This window comes from Aplysia californica, unplaced genomic scaffold, assembly GCF_000002075.1.
Source record: "Aplysia californica isolate F4 #8 unplaced genomic scaffold, AplCal3.0 scaffold01321, whole genome shotgun sequence".
Classification (NCBI taxonomy): Eukaryota; Metazoa; Mollusca; class Gastropoda; order Aplysiida; family Aplysiidae; genus Aplysia; species Aplysia californica.
In genome coordinates this window covers 59457-79858 of record NW_004798591.1, presented here as the reverse complement: position 1 = coordinate 79858, position 20402 = coordinate 59457, and the positions used below count along the sequence as shown (strand labels likewise).

General features: G+C 41.5%; 1 protein-coding gene across 1 annotated transcript in view; it reads left to right on the top strand.

Annotated features, from left to right (window-relative positions):
* Positions 1-20078, top strand: part of LOC101847240 (interleukin enhancer-binding factor 2 homolog) — a 34684-nt gene extending 14606 nt beyond the window's left edge. Inside the window, exons 2-14 of the mRNA XM_005112561.3 lie at positions 1173-1244; positions 1777-1819; positions 2913-2969; positions 6125-6253; positions 6704-6806; positions 8207-8272; positions 8689-8736; positions 9458-9574; positions 10946-11112; positions 12050-12111; positions 13032-13146; positions 13343-13430; positions 17789-20078. Coding sequence (XP_005112618.2) covers positions 1173-1244; positions 1777-1819; positions 2913-2969; positions 6125-6253; positions 6704-6806; positions 8207-8272; positions 8689-8736; positions 9458-9574; positions 10946-11112; positions 12050-12111; positions 13032-13146; positions 13343-13430; positions 17789-17922 — 1201 coding nt within the window. The 3' untranslated portion in view covers positions 17923-20078. The remainder of the gene's footprint in view (positions 1-1172; positions 1245-1776; positions 1820-2912; positions 2970-6124; positions 6254-6703; positions 6807-8206; positions 8273-8688; positions 8737-9457; positions 9575-10945; positions 11113-12049; positions 12112-13031; positions 13147-13342; positions 13431-17788) is intronic.
* Positions 20079-20402: the final 324 nt, after the last annotated feature.

The following is a 20402-nucleotide window of genomic DNA, read 5'->3' as shown; positions in this document are numbered from 1 at the left end:
AAAGTCTTTGTTTACTAAACAAATGGAATTTTAAGTCTATAATTTTTTCTTGCTGCTTATCTGTTTTTGTCATCACTGTTATGTACAAGAAATACAGTGGTTGCCAAACCAATAGACCCATATTTCCAAAACCCTGCATCTCCTTGCTCTGATACTTCTTGAATATGAGCACTAATGTTATGTCAGTCTGTGACTGACAGAAAAGGGAGAGTTAAGTTGGTAGGAAAACATTTTTTGCACCACCGAGTCTCAAGTGAGTCTCACGTCTTGGCAATGGCTCTTTTCACAGATCTAGGCCTAAAGTGGGTTAGGGGAATGGGTAGGCTTTACTTGCTTTTCTTGCTACTTTTTATCCGTTTTACATGAATTTCAATTTATATCAAATTATGAACTTTAGAAATATTGAATGGGTTTTCATTAGAATTACATTGTATTACACTAATATTAAGTGTGTTACAAAAAAAATAAAATAGTGATCATGCCATGCCCACATATGTGTGTTCTGCTGTGTAAAATATGACGGTTTGACTCTCAGAAACAATGTGAATCGGTGTGCAAAAGTAAAAAATCACCAGAAGTTGATTACAGGTTGAAATTTAATGAAAAATGTTATGCAGTGACTACGTTCACGGCACCGTGAATCATCCACCATTGGCACAGAATCACAACTGAAACCTTACAGTTACAGTAGCTCAAACTCAAAAGTGAATGTGAATAAGTAAACAGCACAGGAATAGCCTACTCGCGAGGAAAATAATGCAGCGGTGGTCCGAATGCAACAGAGTTTACAGAGGGCGAAGGTGAGCACAGCAAAACAGCCGCTGTCGACAAGGCCTCGCTCGCTCGGCACGCGGAACACGACTTCGACCCTCTCCCCGTATGCCGACCCGGCAACGCTCGACAATTTGAAAATAAATGTCGTTCGAAGAAACAAGGGAGAATTGAAGAAGCAAAAGGGGGAAAGAGTAGGGGTGAAGTGAGCAAGATCATTCATAATTTGCAAACTACTTTCAGGGCGCCGTGAACGTAGCCACTGCGAAAGTTTTAATAAGTTGTTTTTTTTGGACAGAATTGTAGTTGTTGGCTCTAAGTCTGCTACGTGTTATATATAGTATTTCCCAGGCTACAATTGCATTGAAATGATTTTCTCCTTCAATCGTTCTCCTCCTCAGACCAAACATGCGTGGCCGTGGAGGAATGAGGGGAGGCATGCGGCCGGTCAGACCTTTCGGAGGACCAGGACCGTAAGTCAGGAGGTGGGGGGAGGAAGTTGTAAAGTGGACAGCAAGATTATTTATGCTTTGATCTGAATTTTATGCTATTTAGTTTGCCTTTAATAATTTTTCTCCTGATCACTTGTCATTTCGCATCATTTACTGCCCCCATACCCTGCAGGTGGTTGGTGGGTAGTCTAGTGTTGTCTGCTGCTTCCATGTCGATTTTGTTATTGGACTGTCAGAATTTGCCCTCAATAGGTTACAACTCCGCAACAAAATATCGTCAGCCGGCTGTTCGAAATTAGTAAACCCAATAGTTTGAGATTTTAAAAAATTGCAGTTTCTTAATCTGTTGTAAAGGTTGAATGTGCTCGAAATATTATCGAAATTCAAGTTAAAAAAATGTTTAAAGTTTTTAAATAAGCTAAAATGTTGGTACACTTGTGTTGTTGAAAGAATGGAAGATAAATCAGTTCTGATGTGTTCATGAAATGTACTTTCTCTTGAACTCTGTTCTCAGTCCCCTGATTCTGTTGTTTGTTGTTTCCCCTTGTTGCAGGTTCAGACCCTTTATTCCTCACATTCCGTTTGACTTGGTGCAGGTGAGACATTGATGTACGCCCTGCCATGAATACTGGCCTGGCTTGTAACATCTTCTCATGTCTTGTACAGGGGGGGGGGGTCTTTTACTCTGAAATCCACCCATTTCTGTAGGTTGTATGAATTATATGGGATGGATTTCTAACAAAATGGGGCTCAACATGTGGGAAATCAAGCACAAGTTGGCTGGATTCCAGCCTCTGACCCTTCTCTCTTCGCCTTTGGACTGGCCTGCATGACTTGAAATGCCCAAAGTTGAAGGAAAGGTTGCCATCGGTGGTCAGATGTAAAGAATGTTGGTGTTTGTTCGATAAAAAATCCTTTTTGGCATTGCTCTCCCTTTGTTGGGCTCAATCTTGACTGTGTGTCATCTATATAATGATACGGGGCGTATACTTTTGGACCACATTATTTTTTTTAAATGGCTTGTTTTATTATAGGTGATATACAGAACACGTGTCTGTAATTTCACATTAATGTAACTTAGACACCAATATTGTCCCAATGAGTGATAATCTGGTGCTGTATTCACAATTCACATACGGTGAATCTGACTGACGATGCTGTTGGGCCAAGATTAAGGAAACATTTTGGTCTGTAATGATAAAACGCTGTATCGACGTAATTTGAAAAGGCCTCCCCTCTTCTGTGTTCAGGAGATCATGAAGCATTTATGAAAGTTTACAGTCAATTTTTGTCCAAGATGGCCAGCCATTATGGACAAGAAAAGTGGCTCTTACACAGCCTCATTATAATGTAAAAAACCAACCCACAATGGCGGGAAGGAAAAGTGTCGGTATGTGGAGGTGATTGTCTTATACAGGGGCCCTTGGCCGTACAGGACGTTCAATTGTAATTGATAGAATCCCAAAATAGTTTCAGTTTGATTAAATGAAATATTGCTGGATGACTTTTCGTTCTCACTTTTACTTTATTGGGGAGTTGTTGTTACCCAAAGACAGGAATGTTCATGTTGATATTACTTAAGGGGACTCAGGATTGTGATTTGTTTGCTCATTTTTCTCGGTTCCTTATTTAAAAAGTTTATTTTGTGACTTCCCTGTAATCATGTGCTTCCTTTCACCTTGTCCACAGTGTGAGAATGCCTTCCCAAGAGCGAAATCAGCGCCGGACGAGAAAGCCCTGACTGATGTAACTATAGAGAGATAACATTGTGGTGTTTTGATCATGAGAAAAGTCTTAGATGTAGAGCTATGGTTCTCATATCTATCTATCTATCTATATATATATATATATATATATCATATCTATCTATCTATCTATCTATTATATCTATCTATCTATCTATCTATTATATCTATCTATCTATCTATATATCTATCTATATATATATATATATATATATCTATCTATTATATCTATCTATCTATCTATCTATCTATATATGTATCTATATATATCTATCTATCTATCTATCTATCTATATATATCTCTCTATCTCTCTCTCTCTATATATATATAAACTAGCTGGGTTTCCCGTTAGATGAATGGACTCAAAAGAATCGATCGTCAAGTCATTGTGGAACAGTGCACGCACTCTTTGTGAACAGAAGTCTCATTTGTTTACAATGGCGTCTTATAAAGACACACTTTCCCAAGAATAGATCTAAATGAAACTAATGAAAACTGAAAATTAAACTACAGTGACTTTAGACTCCTCAGTAAAACTGTGCACCCTTTAAATGATTCTGAGCCACCGTTAATTTTTTCGAATTCGAAAGTTGAGTGGTTCCGGAGTTTTAGGCGGCCAAAGTGAGGAACTTTCACAAATATAATATGTATAGATATATTGTCTGTTGAAAAAGAAGATTTTGGTGACTGTTCTGTGCTGGCTGGCTCCTGTCTTTCTTACTGTCAGGCTTGTAACTTATAAACATATCATATGTGTATTTTGTTACATGTTTTTAAAAGTTCATGTAATAATAAACATTGTAAAGTTCGCCTGTCAACAACTGACTCACTGACTTTGACCAATGCATCTGCAGAGAAGAATATTTCTTTAAAAGAAATGGAAGAAAGGCCAATGAGACCTATTTTGGCAGAGAAGATTTGGCCACATTTTGATCATTTCAAATCTTAATTTCCACCTGTGGATGTGCACAGCTTGCGGTCTTCTCTCTTGGCCGCAGCATTTGTACTTTGTGAAGCCTTATTTGTTACTCTGTATAGATTCAACTTATATTACTGGCCTGTTGTTCTTGGTAGTCATTCCATTAATTCAGACGTATTAGTATTTATGGAAAATGTTGTTTGTGGTTTACTGCTTTAAAGACCATTGTTACTGATTGCTTTGTAAAAACAGGTCGTGTCCCTTTGATACAATGTGAGTATATTCATATCTAATATAACAACTCCCATTTCTACACTTAACAACATTACTCATATTTATTTCTAGTTATGGCTACTACTCAGATTTGTGTGTGTTTTGTTAAGGCAGGGCTTACCTTTGCTCACCCTTCATGACTCAAGTACCTGGGGCTCTAATGACTGGGAACCTTTATAAACATTTTCACACTTGAGAATCTTTTTCTGGATAACGACCTAAACATTTTCGTCTGTTCAAAATAAACGCACTAAATGAATTTGTTTGCCCTAAAGCTGAAGTTTTTTGGGTTGTTTATAAAAAAAATCATGATTCAAGAGTTGCTCCTTGCATACTTCTTCCTAATTCTAATCAATTAGTTTCTTAATATTTATACAACTTGGCGTGATTTGCAGAATGGTTGTGATTCCTCTGGTCTCATTTTTTATTTTTGCATTTGACAGAGTCTTGCATTCAGTCATGGATGTGTTTACTGAAATTCTGGTTTTTGAGCATAATGTACGACAATGTTACACAGGAAAGACCCAGTGTCTGTCTGGCATCTTTTAGAATGTGCTAGAATAAACAGTCAAGGCCTAGAGTTCATCTGTATTGTCCATAACTATTTTCCTGGTTGGTGGCATGCTTTATCTCAAACTCTGGTCACAAAATAAGATAAGATAATACTTTATTATCACAGAGGAACATTTTTGTTGGCTGTACAGGACCGTAAAAACACATGCAGGTATACATAAAAATTTAAATTATATATTACTCTCCTTAAGAATAAAATTCAACATGAAAAGAGAAGTAAAGCTGACAAAATGTTCATATCACATCTGATGCTTCATTCAACCACATGCAGGAATTTAAATACAAGACCTTTAGAGTTATATAGATAGATACTCGAAAGAGCCGTACACATTGATGGTTATTCTGGCAATAGCCTGACAAAGTGGTACTTTTCAGAATATCGTAGAAGACAGTGTTGTGGGGCAAATCTAAACCAATTTCTGTGTCGTGGCGTTTTGATCCTTTTTGTCACACGCAGGAGACCCGAGTTCTTTTCCTGGGAAATTGTTATTGGGTATCTCGCTCTTTCTACTGGGATGTTGTATCCCTCTCAACCCGGGTCTGTCTACTGGGATGTTGTATCCCTCTCAGCCCGGGACTGTCTGCTGGGATGTTGTATCCCTCTCAGCCCGGGACTGTCTGCTGGGATGTTGTATCCCTCTCAGCCCGGGTCTGTCTGCTGGGATGTTGTATCCCTCTCAGCCCGGGTCTGTCTGCTGGGATGTTGTATCCCTCTCAGCCCGGGTCTGTCTACTGGGATGTTGTATCCCTCTCAGCCCGGGTTGGTCCTGACTGGCAGGGTGGGGAGCCTGCCTCCTAAATGGTCTAAATTGTAGGAATAGGGGCTCTGGATAGGAAAAGGAAAGTAAAGTAAAGTAACTGGATCGGAAAAATGTGTGTAGATAGGGGTGAAAAAAACACTGACATGAAGAAAAAAATATTTGTAATATGTTCGCAAAATGGTCCTCGACCTCGTGGTCTTCACGAGATGATGTCATCAGATATGGGGTCGAGCTGTGGGTGGAGTCCATGAGATAACGATGTGGGTGGAGTCCATGAGACAACGCTGTGGGTGGAGTCCATGAGACAACGCTGTGGGTGGAGTCCATGAGATAACGATGTGGGTGGAGTCCATGAGACAACGCTGTGGGTGGAGTCCATGAGATAACGATGTGGGTGGAGTCCATGAGACAACGCTGTGGGTGGAGTCCATGAGATAACGATGTGGGTGGAGTCCATGAGACAACGCTGTGGGTGGAGTCCATGAGACAACGCTGTGGGTGGAGTCCATGAGATAACGATGTGGGTGGAGTCAAAGGCAAGCCCTCCTTAACGTTCCCCCCCTCTGTGGTCCGTTCAGCGCTGCCACTTCCCAGCCTAATGACAGATCATGTTCTCTAACTATTACAAGGCTCTGCTGAAGCGACACACTGACCTGACCCCGTCCTCCGCCGAGCAGGCGTCCATCCTGTCGCTGGTCACCAAAGTCCAGGGAATCCTGGACAATCTGGTCATCGCTCCTGCCGGATTTGAGGCTGCTGTGAGTAGATTCTACAACAGTTGCATGTCGTTACCTAGCTGTTCAAATGTACTATGTTGAAAATTATGAATATTTTTTTAAGATCGCAGTTTCTTAATCTATTATGGTATTGGTTGCATGGGCTCAAGAAATATTTTGTCAAAATTCTAATTCTATTATATAAATCTATGTTGAAAGACAAAAGCAAGCAAAAAACCCCAAACAAACCAAGAAGTAACTCATTAGACAGCACGCTTCACGTATTCGTGACCTTGGGTCATGTGAATTGCTCTATTGTACATTGATATCTATATGCATGCATATTGTGTTGGAAAAAGTGATTGGAATGAAGTAAAAACAAAAGTGTTTGTACCTCTCGGGTAATAGAAAAGTTTGTATTTTTCGGATAATAAAAAAGGTTTGTGGTATTTTTCGGTAAAAAATTAATTTGTTGTATCTTTCTTTCCGTAGACGCTGGAAGAAGTGCGCCAGGTTGGCTCTTTCAAGAAAGGCACCATGATGGCTGGCCACAACATCGCAGACATTGTCGTCATGTTCAAAACTTTGCCGACGAGTGAGAGCGAAATTGCTGTAGTTTTTGTCATGTTGAGAGACGTAATGTTCTGTCGTGCCACGTTTCTATCCTTACCAAAAAAACCCTTGTTTTTCTCCGAAAGTTACATTTCTGAACATCAAGATGCAATGGTTTATCTTTAATTGCTGTATAAGATTGCTTTTGCTTTTTAGGAAAATGTATGGTTGCGATCAAGGTTCTTGTTCTCGGAAAGCAGCAGTCACAGTGGGCAGCAACAAATCATATGAGGCTTCACGAACTTATTAGTAATGCTGAAGCCAAGAGAGAAGCCCACAAGGATCTTTATTATTGTTGTCTTATGACACTCGTTATATTTTTTAATTTGGGTGTTAATTCTCTCTCTCTCTCTCTCTCTCTCTCTCTCTCTCATATATATATATATATATATATATATATATCTGTGTGTCTCTATTTTTCTTCAAGGTGGTGGGCAGGGGCTCTGATTTAGTTTGCTCCTTTTTTCCTATCAGTCTTTATTGTCCTTTTCTCTCATCCTTTTCTTTATATGTGAAGTATGCTGACAAACTGAGTTTCTTCTCAGATTTGCGCCATCATGCTTATAGGTGAAGCTTTTACAATTTATAAGTATGAAATAATAAAAGGCATGTTATAACTAAAGAATATGGCATCGATAGAAAATCTACACATTTGACCCTCATGTCGATTTTTGGCCAATATCTCCTTTTGTGGATTGCGAGAAGTAACTCATTTTGTCAGTACGCCTCACATATGTTACTCTCTACTATTGACACGTTTGAAACCTTTCATTGTGGATGGATGGTGGATCCTCTTGTTGAAACCTTTCATTGTGGATGGATGGTGGATCCTCTTGTTGAAACCTTTCATTGTGGATGGATGGTGGATCCTCTTGTTGAAACCTTTCATTGTGGATGGATGGTGGATCCTCTTGTTGAAACCTTTCATTGTGGATGGATGGTGGATCCTCTTGTTGAAACCTTTCATTGTGGATGGATGGTGGATCCTCTTGTGTGGTTTACTCCTTCTTTCCCATGAAATACGTATTGTCCCTGTATATCTCTTTTTCTGTCTTTGCATGTTACTCTCTTGCAGTGGGTGGTTGGCGGGTGCTCTGGTGTGGCTTGCTTCTTCTTTCCTATCAAACATCTATTGTCCTTATCTCCCCTACTTCTTTTTTGTGTTTGTTACTCTCTTGTAACACCTCTAATCTTCTGGCGCTCATATGACCTTATGCAGTTGCGAGCGCCTTAAAATCTCTACTAAAACTAAACTAAAACTCTTTAATCTTCAGCACTTAAATGACCTACTTGTGTTGCAGGTGCTGTAAAACTCTTATTGAAACTTTAAAAAAAATGTTTTTCTCTTTCCATCTTCCAACCTGTGATTTTTCCCCCCCCTAGAGGAGGCCGTGACAGCCCTGGGGAACAAAGTCGCGGAGGAGCTCAAGTCTCAGGAGCCACAGGAAGGTTGGTCCAGTTGTTTACACATCCAAAACCAGCTGTGTCCAGTTCTTTCAGTTGTTTACACATCCAAAACCAGCTGTGTCCAGTTCTGTCACTTCGTTACCCGCCTGAACCCGCTGTGTCCAGTTGTTTACGGGTCATCAGCCTGCTAGTCAGATGTATGGATCCCAAAGTTTTGGAAAAGAAAATGTTTTATTGCAGTTTCTTAAAATGTAATATAGGTTGCAGGGGCTCGAGAACTATTTTGTCGATTATGTCAGCAAATTTGCCTTTTTTATTATTGCGGCCATGGAATGTGTTTAATCACTGAAATATCTGAAGAACTAGTTTACTGTTAGAACTGCTAACTTTCTGTACTATAAAATCCTGTGTTTTAAGTTTTTCTGTGTTAATGAATTTTGTTATTGTTTTTGTTTCAGAGGCAGTCCCTCCCAGGAAGAGAATGGCACAAAATACTCCAAAGACAGGTCAGTCTATTTTAGATGAGTGTTTATCACAGAGTTTGATGAACTGAACGTGTTTTATGCCCGACCCCCAAACTATAAACTCTAACTGATTTCCCCTTGGGTGGCAGTCCTGATGATGCTGCTCATTGTCAGGCCTGTGGATTAACAATGTTGGGTTTTTGCAGTTTGGATTTTGTTGTGGATTAAGCATATTGGGTTTAAGCAGTTGGGATTTTGTTGTGGATTAACTGTGTTAGGTTTAAGCAGACTCCACTGTATATTTCTCTCTCAGTGGCAGTCTTGACGATGCCGCTTAATGTCGGCCTTTGAGACTAACCACAGGAATTTTCTTTCCTTTTTCGATTTACCTCTTGTTTGTGGATTAATTGCATTGGGTTTAAGCAGGCTCCACTGTATTTTTATCTCTCTCTCTCTTCCCCCGGCAGTCCTGACGATGCTGCTTAATGTCGGCCTTTGAGACTAACAGCAGGAATTTTCTTTCCTTTTTCGATTTACCTCTTGTTTGTGGATTAATTGCATTGGGTTTAAGCAGGCTCCACTGTATTTTTATCTCTCTCTCTCTTCCCCCGGCAGTCCTGATGATGCTGCTTAATGTCGGCCTTTGAGACTAACAGCAGGAATTTTCTTTCCTTTTTCGATTTACCTCTTGTTTGTGGATTAATTGCATTGGGTTTAAGCAGGCTCCACTGTATTTTTATCTCTCTCTCTCTTCCCCTGGCAGTGCTGACGATGCTGCCCAACGAGTCTGGCTTTGAGATCAACAGCGGGGACGCCACGGTCCAGTGCCTCATCACCACCATCCCCCCCAACCTGAAGAAGCTGGACCCGGAACTGCATCGTGAGTTGGTTTATCGCTGGCCGCGAGCTGCCGCGGAAATATTTTCTTCCTTTATTTTAAGAATCGGAATTTATTTCCATATTTTGATTCTTCTTTCAACAGCAAGTGTGATCAGTAGTGTCAGTGACTGGCTTTTTGTATATGTGTTGTTTTGTCAGATTACGGGTGTGCACGTATTTGAAAGGACTGTAGTACGTTGAATAGGCCAGTATGCATAGAAACGTTTATATAAATTTTATTTTATTGTAAAGCTCCTAGAGCCACCAGGATAGTGATCTTTGTATTAATATTGTAAGTAGTTATCACAAATCATAAGCTTTGAACAAGAAAATGGAAATAAGAAATAGTCATTATCAAAATTTCACCAGCTTTGAACTGTCACAATAGAATTGGCAATAAGTGCTCTTCTATTACTGGCGTTTGCCGGTGGTGGGAGGGTGCCACTGGTAGGTTCTGCTTCTTTCGTTGCCTATGTTAGTCTCTCTCTCTGTGTTTTGCTTTTTCCCCAGCAGTAATGACCATTATTGTTGTCGATGTGCTTCTCTTTACTCTAACAAACTGGTGTTACCTTTTTGCTGTGGGTGGTTGGAGGGGGCTGCTGGTGGGTCCTTCTTTTCTTTCCGTGTGTTTGTTTCTGTCTGTCCTTCTTCTTTTTCCCTGTGTTTGTTTCTGTCTGTCATTCTTCTTTTCTTGTTTTTGTTTCTGTCTGTCATTCTTCTTTTCTTGTTTTTGTTTTTGTCTGTCCTTCTTCTTTTTCCTTGTGTTTGTTTCTGTCTGTCCTTCTTCTTTTCTCTTGTTTGTTTCTGTCTGTCATTCTTCTTTTCTTGTTTTTGTTTCTGTCTGTCCTTCTTCTTTTTCCTTGTTTTTGTTTCTGTCTGTCATTCTTCTTTCCTTGTGTTTGTTTCTGTCTGTCATTCTTCTTTCCTTGTGTTTGTTTCTGTCTGTCATTCTTCTTTTCTTTCCCTATCTTTGTTTCTGTCTGTCATTCTTCTTTTTCCTTGTGTTTGTTTCTGTCTGTCATTCTTCTTTCCTTGTGTTTGTTTCTGTCTGTCATTCTTCTTTCCTTGTGTTTGTTTCTGTCTGTCATTCTTCTTTTTCCCTGTGTTTGTTTCTGTCTGTCATTCTTCTTGCCTGCTGTGGGTGGTTAGGGAGCACCACTGGTAGGTCCTACTTTTTTAACTTTCCCCTCTGTTGTTTCTGTCTGTCCGTCTTACTTTTTCCCAGCACTAAATGACTGTTATTGTGTCGATGTGCTTATCCTTTCTCAACCTGAAATCCTCATCTCGACGCGCAGAGTGGGTAGGGTGTTGTGGGTTTGTTTTTTGGGGCTTTTTTTTTTTTTAAAGTTAGCTGCTATGTTTTCTGTTCCAGTGGACGGCAAGTTGATGAACGGTCGCCTGGCTGCCATACGTCACGCTCGCTGGTTTGAGGAAAACGGCCAGCACTCGAGTGTCAAAGTGCTCATCCGACTCCTACGCGACCTCAAGAACAGATTCGAGGGATTGTCTCCCCTCACCCCCTGGATCATTGACTTGCTGGTAGGACGTTGTCGTCTCGTGACCGCTGTGCTTTCTTGTCCTATCTCTATTTTTTAAAAATTGAAAATGTGACTTCTTCTTAACACTTTGCCGTCTCATCTCACCGATTGGCGATGTTTACCACCGTTTCTTTAGACTTTCCCCAAAATATGATGGCAAAGTGTTAAGCTCATTCTTTGTTATGAACTGTCTTCACTGTTATGAAAAATGGAGATAGGATATGAAAGCACAGAGGTGGCAGTCTACCACCAAAAAAAAACAAACAACAAAAATAAAAACAAATTGCATAACGCGTGGAAAAATGTCAGTTTCTTGGATTACGTGATTACATTATTTTGAGGAATGCCTGATTTCACTTCAATGCAATACATATGTCTTTGACCGTCCGGGTACGGAAGTCTCGTTTTTATTGTATCAGAAAATTTACAAGGTATTTCCTGTTTTCTAGTGCTGCTGCTCATGGACTTGTCGATTGTTGGGGAGGAATTGGGAACTTTGGAGATCAGATTGACGAATTATGAAAACGAAGCCGATAAGTCGACTGTAGAGATCTTTTACTGGAGGCCTACTTTGAGTACCTAGAGTTTATTGTGTTAGAGTCTGTCTGTGTGAGTATGTGTGTGTGTAATCGTGTGAGTGTGTGTGTCTATGTGTGTGTGAGTGTGTCTATGTGTGTGTGTGAAAATGGTATGAAGGGGAGTAACTAGGCCAGTGTCCTCCATCTTGACTCGCTGTGTGTCTATGTGTGTGTGAGTGTGTCTGTGTGTCTATGTGTGTGTGTGAAAATGGTATGGAGGGGGGTTTCTTAGCCAGTGTCCTCCATCTTGACTCGCTGCGTGGGTAGAGTCTGGTTATTGGTTTTCAAAAAAAAGTTGTCAACAATGTCTACACAACTGTAGCGGAGAAGTTTTCAATTCCCGACATGTCTTTCTCCCAGGCACATTTCGCGGTGGTCAACAACCCTTCCAGACAGCCTTTGCCCATCAACCAGGCCTTCAAGTGAGTGAAACCTTTCTGCTACATATGGCCACTCATCGGGGAGAAAATGGGCTATGTGGGTGGTTAGCGGGTGCTCTGCTGTGGTTTGCTCCTTCTTTCCCATCAAACATCTAACGTCCTTATCTCTTCTCTTTTTTTGTGTTTGTTACTCTCTTATAACACTTCTAATCTACTGCACTTATGTGACTTTATTGTGTTGCAAGTGCCATAAAACTCTTACCAAAACTAGGACAAGTTTGGCAGTTTGTACTGCTGATTGTCTTGTACAGGTCCGGCAGTTGGAGCAGGTTCCAGTGTATAAGCTGTGCATGTTGCAAGCTGTTCAAATGTCCTAAGTCCAGAAACTGAAATATATTTTACAGGAGAGAGAAAAAAGCTGTTTCAATTCTTTTGACAAATGTACCTGCATTTTGTCTTTTCTGACTTTTTTCAATGTTTAGAATTTGAATTTTGACAAAGTATTCCTTGAGCACATGCAACCAATACCTCAGATTATAAAACTGCAATTCTAAAAAAAAAAGTCAAAATTTTTGGCTAAACAGGCGTATTTGCAATATTTTCAGGACTCACTCGTAAATGACATGAAAATAAACATTGGTTCCCAAGATGCGAATTGTATTGTGTATATTATTTTATTATGTATTTGTTTGTGCTCATTTCGTGACAAGGTGTGTGTGTGTGATAAGCAAGTAGATGCGTGTAATGTGTGCATGAGTGTGTGTAATGTGTGTGTGAGTGTGTGTGCGTGTGCCTGTAATGTGTGCATGTGTGTGTCTGTGCATATGTGAATATTGTTTTTACCTTCATTAATGTAAAGCGCCTAGAGCTGTGTTCACACGGGAGTGGGTGCTATAGAGACGGTCTACATTATTATTATTAAATCGGGGGAGAAATGTGTGAGCTTGTTTTCTCATCTCCAGGCGGGGTGTCCAGATGTTGGCGGCCGGCTTCTTCCTGCCGGGCTCGGTGGGCATCACCGACCCGTGCGAGCAGGGCACGATACGCGTCCACACCGTCATGACTCTGGAGCAGCAGGTACGTCTGTCTGTTTGTTTGTTTGTGTGAGTAAAGAGAAACACGCAGACTCCACTCTTAATTTAGACAAATGTACAAAGGCACTTTTAGTCGCTCCTCCCCACAGTCCCAGTGACATTGTGTGCGAAGTCTTCATTCATTAATGGTTTATCTTTCCCCTGTGTGTCCTCGTTCCCTCCCCCCTCCCCTCCCCCAGGACCAGGTGTGCTTCACGGCCCAGACGTTGCTGCGAGTCCTCAGCCATGGCGGGTACAAACAGATCCTGGGCATGGAGGGAAACGCCAGTAAGTCTGTGTGTGTGTGTGTTTGTACAAGCAGATCCTGGGCATGGAGGGAAACGCCAGTGAGTCTGTGTGTCTGTGTGTGTGTGTGTGTGTGTTTGTACAAGCAGATCCTGGGCATGGAGGGAAACACCAGTGAGTCTGTGTGTGTGTGTGTGTGTGTATGTTGCTCCTTGTGTCTGTCTGTCTGTCTGTCTGTGTGTGTGTGTGTATGTTGCTCCTTGTGTCTGTCTGTCTCTCGTTGTGTATGCCTGTCTGTGTGTTTGTGTGTGTGTGTGTGTTGCTCCTTGTGTCTGTCTGTCTGTCTCTCGTTGTGTATGCCTGTCTGTGTGTGTGTGTGTGTTGCTCCTTGTGTGTGTCTGTCTGTCTATGTGTGTGTGTGTGTATGTTGCTCCTTGTGTCTGTCTGTCTCTCGTTGTGTATGCCTGTCTGTGTGTTTGTGTGTGTGTGTGTGTGTTGCTCCTTGTGTGTGTCTGTCTGTCTATGTGTGTGTGTGTGTTGCTCCTTGTGTGTGTCTGTCTGTCTATGTGTGTGTGTGTGTGTGTCTGTCTTTGTGTGTGTGTGTGTCTGTCTGTCTATGTGTGTGTGTGTCTGTCTATGTGTGTGTGTGTGTCTGTCTATGTGTGTGTGTGTGTGAGTTTATTTGTCAAATGTAGGTAGTTTTTTATGCACCGATAGCCACCATTTAGATCTTTTTTTTACGGCGGGCCTCCGACCCCACCTGTCAGGGCCAGCCCAGGCTGAGAGGGATACAACGTCCCAGATCGAGATAATTAAACAAACATTCTCCCCACTTGGGAATCAAACTTAGGTCTCCTGTGTGCGAAGATGAAGGCCCTAACCACTACACCACAGACGCCAGACATGTTGGCATGCTTCGCTTCCTTTCGACAACTGAAGATTTTGACACCCCCCACACACACACATATCCCCCCTCCCCCCGGTGGGTGGTTGGCAGATGCTATGGTGTGGTTTGCTCCTTCTTTCCTATCAAAAATACATAATCTATCATCTTTATCTCCCCTCCTTCTTTTTTGTGTTTGTTACTCTCTTGTAACACCTCTAATCTTCTGGTGCTCATATGACCTTATGCAGTTGCGAGCATCATAAAACCTCTTCTAAAACTAAAACTAACTCCTCCGCTCCAGAGTCCCAGATAGAGCTGTGTCCTTGTCCCGGGTGCCCAGGGTTCACATGTTCACAATGCCTTATCTACAGTTGACGGTTGTGTACTCGTAGACCGTGCTTTATCACTGAAATCTTCAATGAGGGTTGAGTGACTCGGTGGGGAGATAAGGCAGCTGTGACATTGGGTTTGTGCTAAGAAAGATTTACTCTGGAATGGGTTAGTTTGGTAACATTTTTACAGCGATTTCAACTGCATAACATCAGCAGCAAGCTGTTTAAATGTACACAGCTCAGAAAGCTAAATTGTTACATATATGTATCAGAGAAAAACAACTTTGTTTCTTTTGACAATTGCATCATTTTGTTTTTCTTGCTTTGTTGTTGTTGTTGTTTTTTTCAACTTTTAATTTGAGTTTCAATGAAGTTTTTTGTTTTGTTTGTTTAGTATAGGGTTTTACGGCGCAATGAAGTATTTATAAGGCTCTTGCAATGGACATTACAGATTCAGAAACTGCGATAGAAACATTGTTCACAATTTTTGTCGACTTAGTCCAGGAATGAGATCATGTGAGTGCACCCTCTGACATGTGAACAAAAGTCACCAGGGATTGAAGATAGAGATCTGACTCCTGGGGGAGAGATTCCTTTTTCTCAGATGAAAAAGTGCCCTCTCATTAATTGCCTTGTTTGTTTGTTTTTTTGTGTTTGTTTTAAATTGCACAAATATTTTTACTTTCCTTTGAAAAAAAAAAAGATATCTGTTGAAAGCAAACTTTCAGTGTTATTATTTCTAGGTCAGGTTTCTCTTATATTCTCTAATAGTAATAGTAGACTGTTTCCTTTTGCAGGCTCTTTTCAGTTTCTAACATCTGCTTGCCACTCCCAAACCTAGTCTTCCACACCCTCAAAGGTACAATCGTGGGTGGTTGGCGGGTGCTCTAGTGTGGTTTGCTCCTTCTTTCCTATCAAACATCTATCGTCTTTATCTCTCCTCCTCCTTTTTTTTCTGTATGTTACTCTCTTGTAACTCATCCATTCTTCAGCACTTATTTGACCTTATTGTGTTGCAAGTGCCATAAAACTCTTACTGAGACTAAAACTAAATCTTCAGCACTTATCTGACCTAATTGTGTATATAAGTGCCTTAAACCACTTATTAAAACTAAAACAAAACTCTTTGGCGTATGCGACTGAGCGAAACCAAACATAATATTGAGCTTGTAAACACAGCTAATTGAGAGTAGAGGCTGTGCAAGCACTAATGACTCATGAGGTCAGCCAGATTTCCAGGGAAAACAGAGGTGATTGAAAAAAACAAGTCAAGTGGTGAACGTTGGTGAACGCTGGCTTTGTCCATGAAACCTTACATTGGAATATTTTCCAGGAAAATTGTGTGCAGTTGTGAGGTCGGTGTGGTCGTTGTTGAATGGATTGTTTTTTTGTGTGTGGTTTGTTTTGTGTTGGAAAAGAATGCGCATTTGCTCTCTCTCTCTTTTTTTAATCTTTGTTTCTTCTCTCTCTTTCTTTCTCTCTCTCTCTCTCTCTCTCTCTCTCTCTCTCTCTCTCTCTTTCTCTTTCTCTCTCTCTCTTTCTTTCTTTCTCTCTCTCTTTCTCTCTCTCTCTCTCTCTTTCTTTCTTTCTCTCTCTCTTTCTCTCTCTCTCTCTCTCTCTCTCTCTCTCTCTCTCTCTCTCTCTCTCTCTCTCTCTCTCTCTCTCTCTCTCTCTGTGGTTTTGCTCAAGTGATTGACAGGTCACGGATCTTTTGTTTTTTTAATGGGTTTTTTTTTGGGGGAGGGGGGGGGGGGTTAAAATATAGATTTTGCTTTTACATCGACCGCATTGCACCGCATTTGACCTTTTGATCTGTGTGTGTGTGTGGGGTTTCCCGAAGGCATTTCTTGTAGCTGTTGTATTTGTAGACTCTCTGTCTTGTACAAAGTGATCGCAGCGTTCTTTCTTTGTTTCAGTTCTGTTTTCTTCTCCTTGTCCAGTCCCAGTATGCGACTTAACCCCCCACCCCCCATCTGCTTCGTATGATGTCACCATGACGCGCTGTTGTATTCCCAGTGCCAGAGCTTATCTCTGGTAATCTCAACAAAACCGAGTCTGGCCGGATGCGGTGGTCGAAGGGTTAATGCATTTTCCCCGATCCCGAACGGGACTTGTTGGAACTTGCGCCAAGTTTTTTCCACGCGTGAATGAATGACCGGGGAAGACAATGAAGCTTTGGTTTTTGGGGCAGGCAGACGTAGGGAGTGGAATCCGCTTTCTGTATACTTTGCGCTGACAGTGTTTCCTGTTGCTGTTGTTGCGTTTAGCCGTGGGTTGGAACTGAGGGTTTTGGTTTCATTGTGAATTCATTGCCCCACTTACGGAGTTGTAAGAAAATGTTTTCTGTCTCTCCCCCAAGGCAGCTCCTGGTCACAAACTTTGATGTTATTTTTGTCTCTCTTAGTCCACTACCCCCCCCCCCCTCTCCATATACACACACACACAGACACACCCACACACACACACACATATATATAAACACACACACACACACACACATATATATAAACACACACATACACACACACACACATTTATAAACATACACATAAACACACACACACACACACACACACATTTATAAACATACACATACACACACTCACACACATAAAACACACGCACACACTGGCACACACAGACACATATTATATATAAACACACCCACACACACTTTAACGCACATACACATGTGGGTGGTTGGCGGGTGCTCTGGTGTGCTTTGCTCCTTATTTCCTATCAAACATCTATCGTCTTGATCTCCCCTCCTTTTTCTTTGTACAGTGTTGTTACTCTCTTGTAACACCTCTAATCTTCTGCACTTAAATTACCTTATTGTGTTGCAAGTGCCGTAAAAATCTAACTGAAACTAAACTGTCTATTCCTCCTTTGTTCATTCTGTCTACCGGTCTACCTGTCCCTCAAGCAGAATGTGACTATTATCCTGGGTGGTTGGCGGGTGCTCTGGTGTGGTTTGCTCCTTCTTTACTATCAAACATCTATCGTTCTTATATCCCCTTCCTCTTTTTTACGTTTGTTACTCTCTTGTAACACCTCTAATCATCTGGCGCTCATATGACCGTATGCAGTTGCGAGCGCCGTAAAACCTCTACAAAGACTAACTATCATCGTGTCGTGTTCCCTCAGTGTGTAACTATTTGTCTGTCTATCTGTCCCCCCAGGTATCGCCACAGAGATGAGCGTGTGGGAGGGTGTTGTTGTCACGCCGTCGGACAAGGCCTACGAGAAACCTGCCGAGAAGAAGGAAGGACAGGAGGAGGAGATGGAGGAAGACATGGATGGAGAGAGCACCTAGAAAGGAAGAAAGGGTTCTGTGTGTTTGTGTGTGTGCGCCTGTGTGTGTGAAATTGACAGTTGTGTGAGAGCTGGGCGTGCTAAGTACTTAGATAAAATTGGAGCTCTCTGGTTTTGGGGGGATTGTTTTTCAACCGTTCAAAAAACCCCAATAGGATTTGCCCCAAAAAATCATAAGTGACATGAAGATTCACAATTTTTTAAAATTACGTTTGTTTGCAATTTTTGCACAACTTGTCTCTAACAACGTGAAAATACATTTGGATAATGGGGAGGGGGGGGGGGTGTGTATTTGCAATATTTGTGTGACTTGTTGCTAATGACATGAACAAATACACATGTTTGTATTTGCGTACATTTGCAATACCTGTTATTTGCCATTCCGTAAACTTAAACTTTTGGGGTTCTGGAGATTGATTTTTTTTCTTTTCCAAACTCCAATTTTTTAGGTTGTATTTTGAGGAAAGCTGGTATTTTTGGTGAGAGAGTGATTGGCAGATCTGTTGTGTTCACATGTTGGGTGGGTGTTAGTTACCACGTTTGAGTCTTGTTGAAGTAGTCGTGTGTTAGTTACCACGTTTGAGTCTTGTTGAAGTAGTCGTGTGTTAGTTACCACGTTTGAGTCATGTTGAAGTAGTCGTGTGTTAGTTACCACGTTTGAGTCTTGTTGAAGTAGTCGTGTGTTAGTTACCACGTTTGAGTCTTGTTGAAGTAGTCGTGTGTTAGTTACCACGTTTGAGTCATGTTGAAGTAGTCGTGTGTTAGTTACCACGTTTGAGTCTTGTTGAAGTAGTCGTGTGTTAGTTACCACGTTTGAGTCTTGTTGAAGTAGTCGTGTGTTAGTTACCACGTTTGAGTCATGTTGAAGTAGTCGTGTGTTTGGCCGTTTCTTTGCTTTTGGTTCCTGTCCAGCTGGATGTTTTGTGTGCCAGAGTTCAGTTGGTCTCATCGGCCGCGGCAGACGCCACACGTCATCTCCACCTTTGCTTCGTCTTTGTTGTCCCGTGCGGAGTTGTCTCCTCTGTCGATGCATCGGCCACTGTCACACACTGACGGATAAATTATTGTTATTGTTATTATTATTTTTTTTATTATTATTGTCGTTTTCTACATTTTTTATGTATTGATTGTCTCGAAAGACTTTTCCCTGTGGGGCGGTCGTGTGTGGGATGTCGGCTGGTGCTTGAGGCTTGAGTTAGTGACAATCGTAATTTCCAGGGGGGGGGGGGGGGGGGGGGGGGATTACGATATAATTTCTCACCACATTTTGTCAGACGAACGAACAAAGGCAGCAGAGTTCCTTAGTTGATCATCATACTCGCACTTAATCTTGGATTATTTTAATTCATTCACACAGGTTGCGAAGTGGGGGGGGTAGCTTGGGTTTTGAGACCTGCGTTATTTTCTCTACGTCAGGCATTGCCGCCAAGCATGTCAAAGTTGCGGGCCGGATTAAGTGAGTCAGAATATCTCGTGGGTTGAAGCCGGAGAAAACGGGGTGAGATCGGGTGAATTTTCATGAAATACCCAAGCTCTTGACACTTTCCACTCCCGCAGCGCGCGCAGCACACGACACTTGTCCCCACAGACCAGGATACAGATGCGCTACATCAGTACTACACCTGTACCTCGGCAAAAATACAACAACCATTTTGACATTTTCAGCATTTAAAAAAACTGACTCCAATTCTTGTATACAAACTACTTTTTGATCTCAAAGGCCTCACAAACCATTCAGAAAGGAAATTTAACTTTAACAAGTGCGTATGTCTAAAAGAGATCATTGCTGCAACGTTTTTGCCGCTATATCACACCGTCGCCGATCGGTGTCCCAGCGTGGGGGCAAAGTATTGGAAGTGGGACTAAAACTGACAATACTACTTGTCAGTCGAGGACGTTTCGTGAGAAAATATCACAACTCTTGCTGCCTGCTGGGCAAGAAACGTGAGATTTTTAATTTTTGTTTTCATCGTTTGAAAATGTTGTTTTAAAGATGTCAATGTGTTTGACTTGAGTCGTGTGTTTTACTTGAATGTGTTCCTTCATGTAAGGAGTCATTGTACAAATCTCTTGGTCATGTGTAAATAAATCACTACACATCAGGATGTGACAGAATTGATGAATGAGGAAACTCAACCAATAACGGTTTTGTCAATTGTTTGTCTTTTCTTCTCTGTCTGGCTTGTGAGTGGTGATGTCCCCTTGTGTCTGTCTTTTCTTCTCTGTCTGGCTTGTGAGTGGTGATATCCCCTTGTGTCTGTCTTTTCTTCTCTGTCTGGCTTGTGAGTGGTGATGTCCCCTTGTGTCTGTCTTTTCTTCTCTGTCTGGCTTGTGAGTGGTGATGTCCCCTTGTGTCTGTCTTTTCTTCTCTGTCTGGCTTGTGAGTGGTGATGTCCCCTTGTGTCTGTCTTTTCTTCTCTCTCTGGCTTGTGAGTGGTGATGTCCCCTTGTGTTTGTCTGTTTAGCTTTTCCCCTCAACTC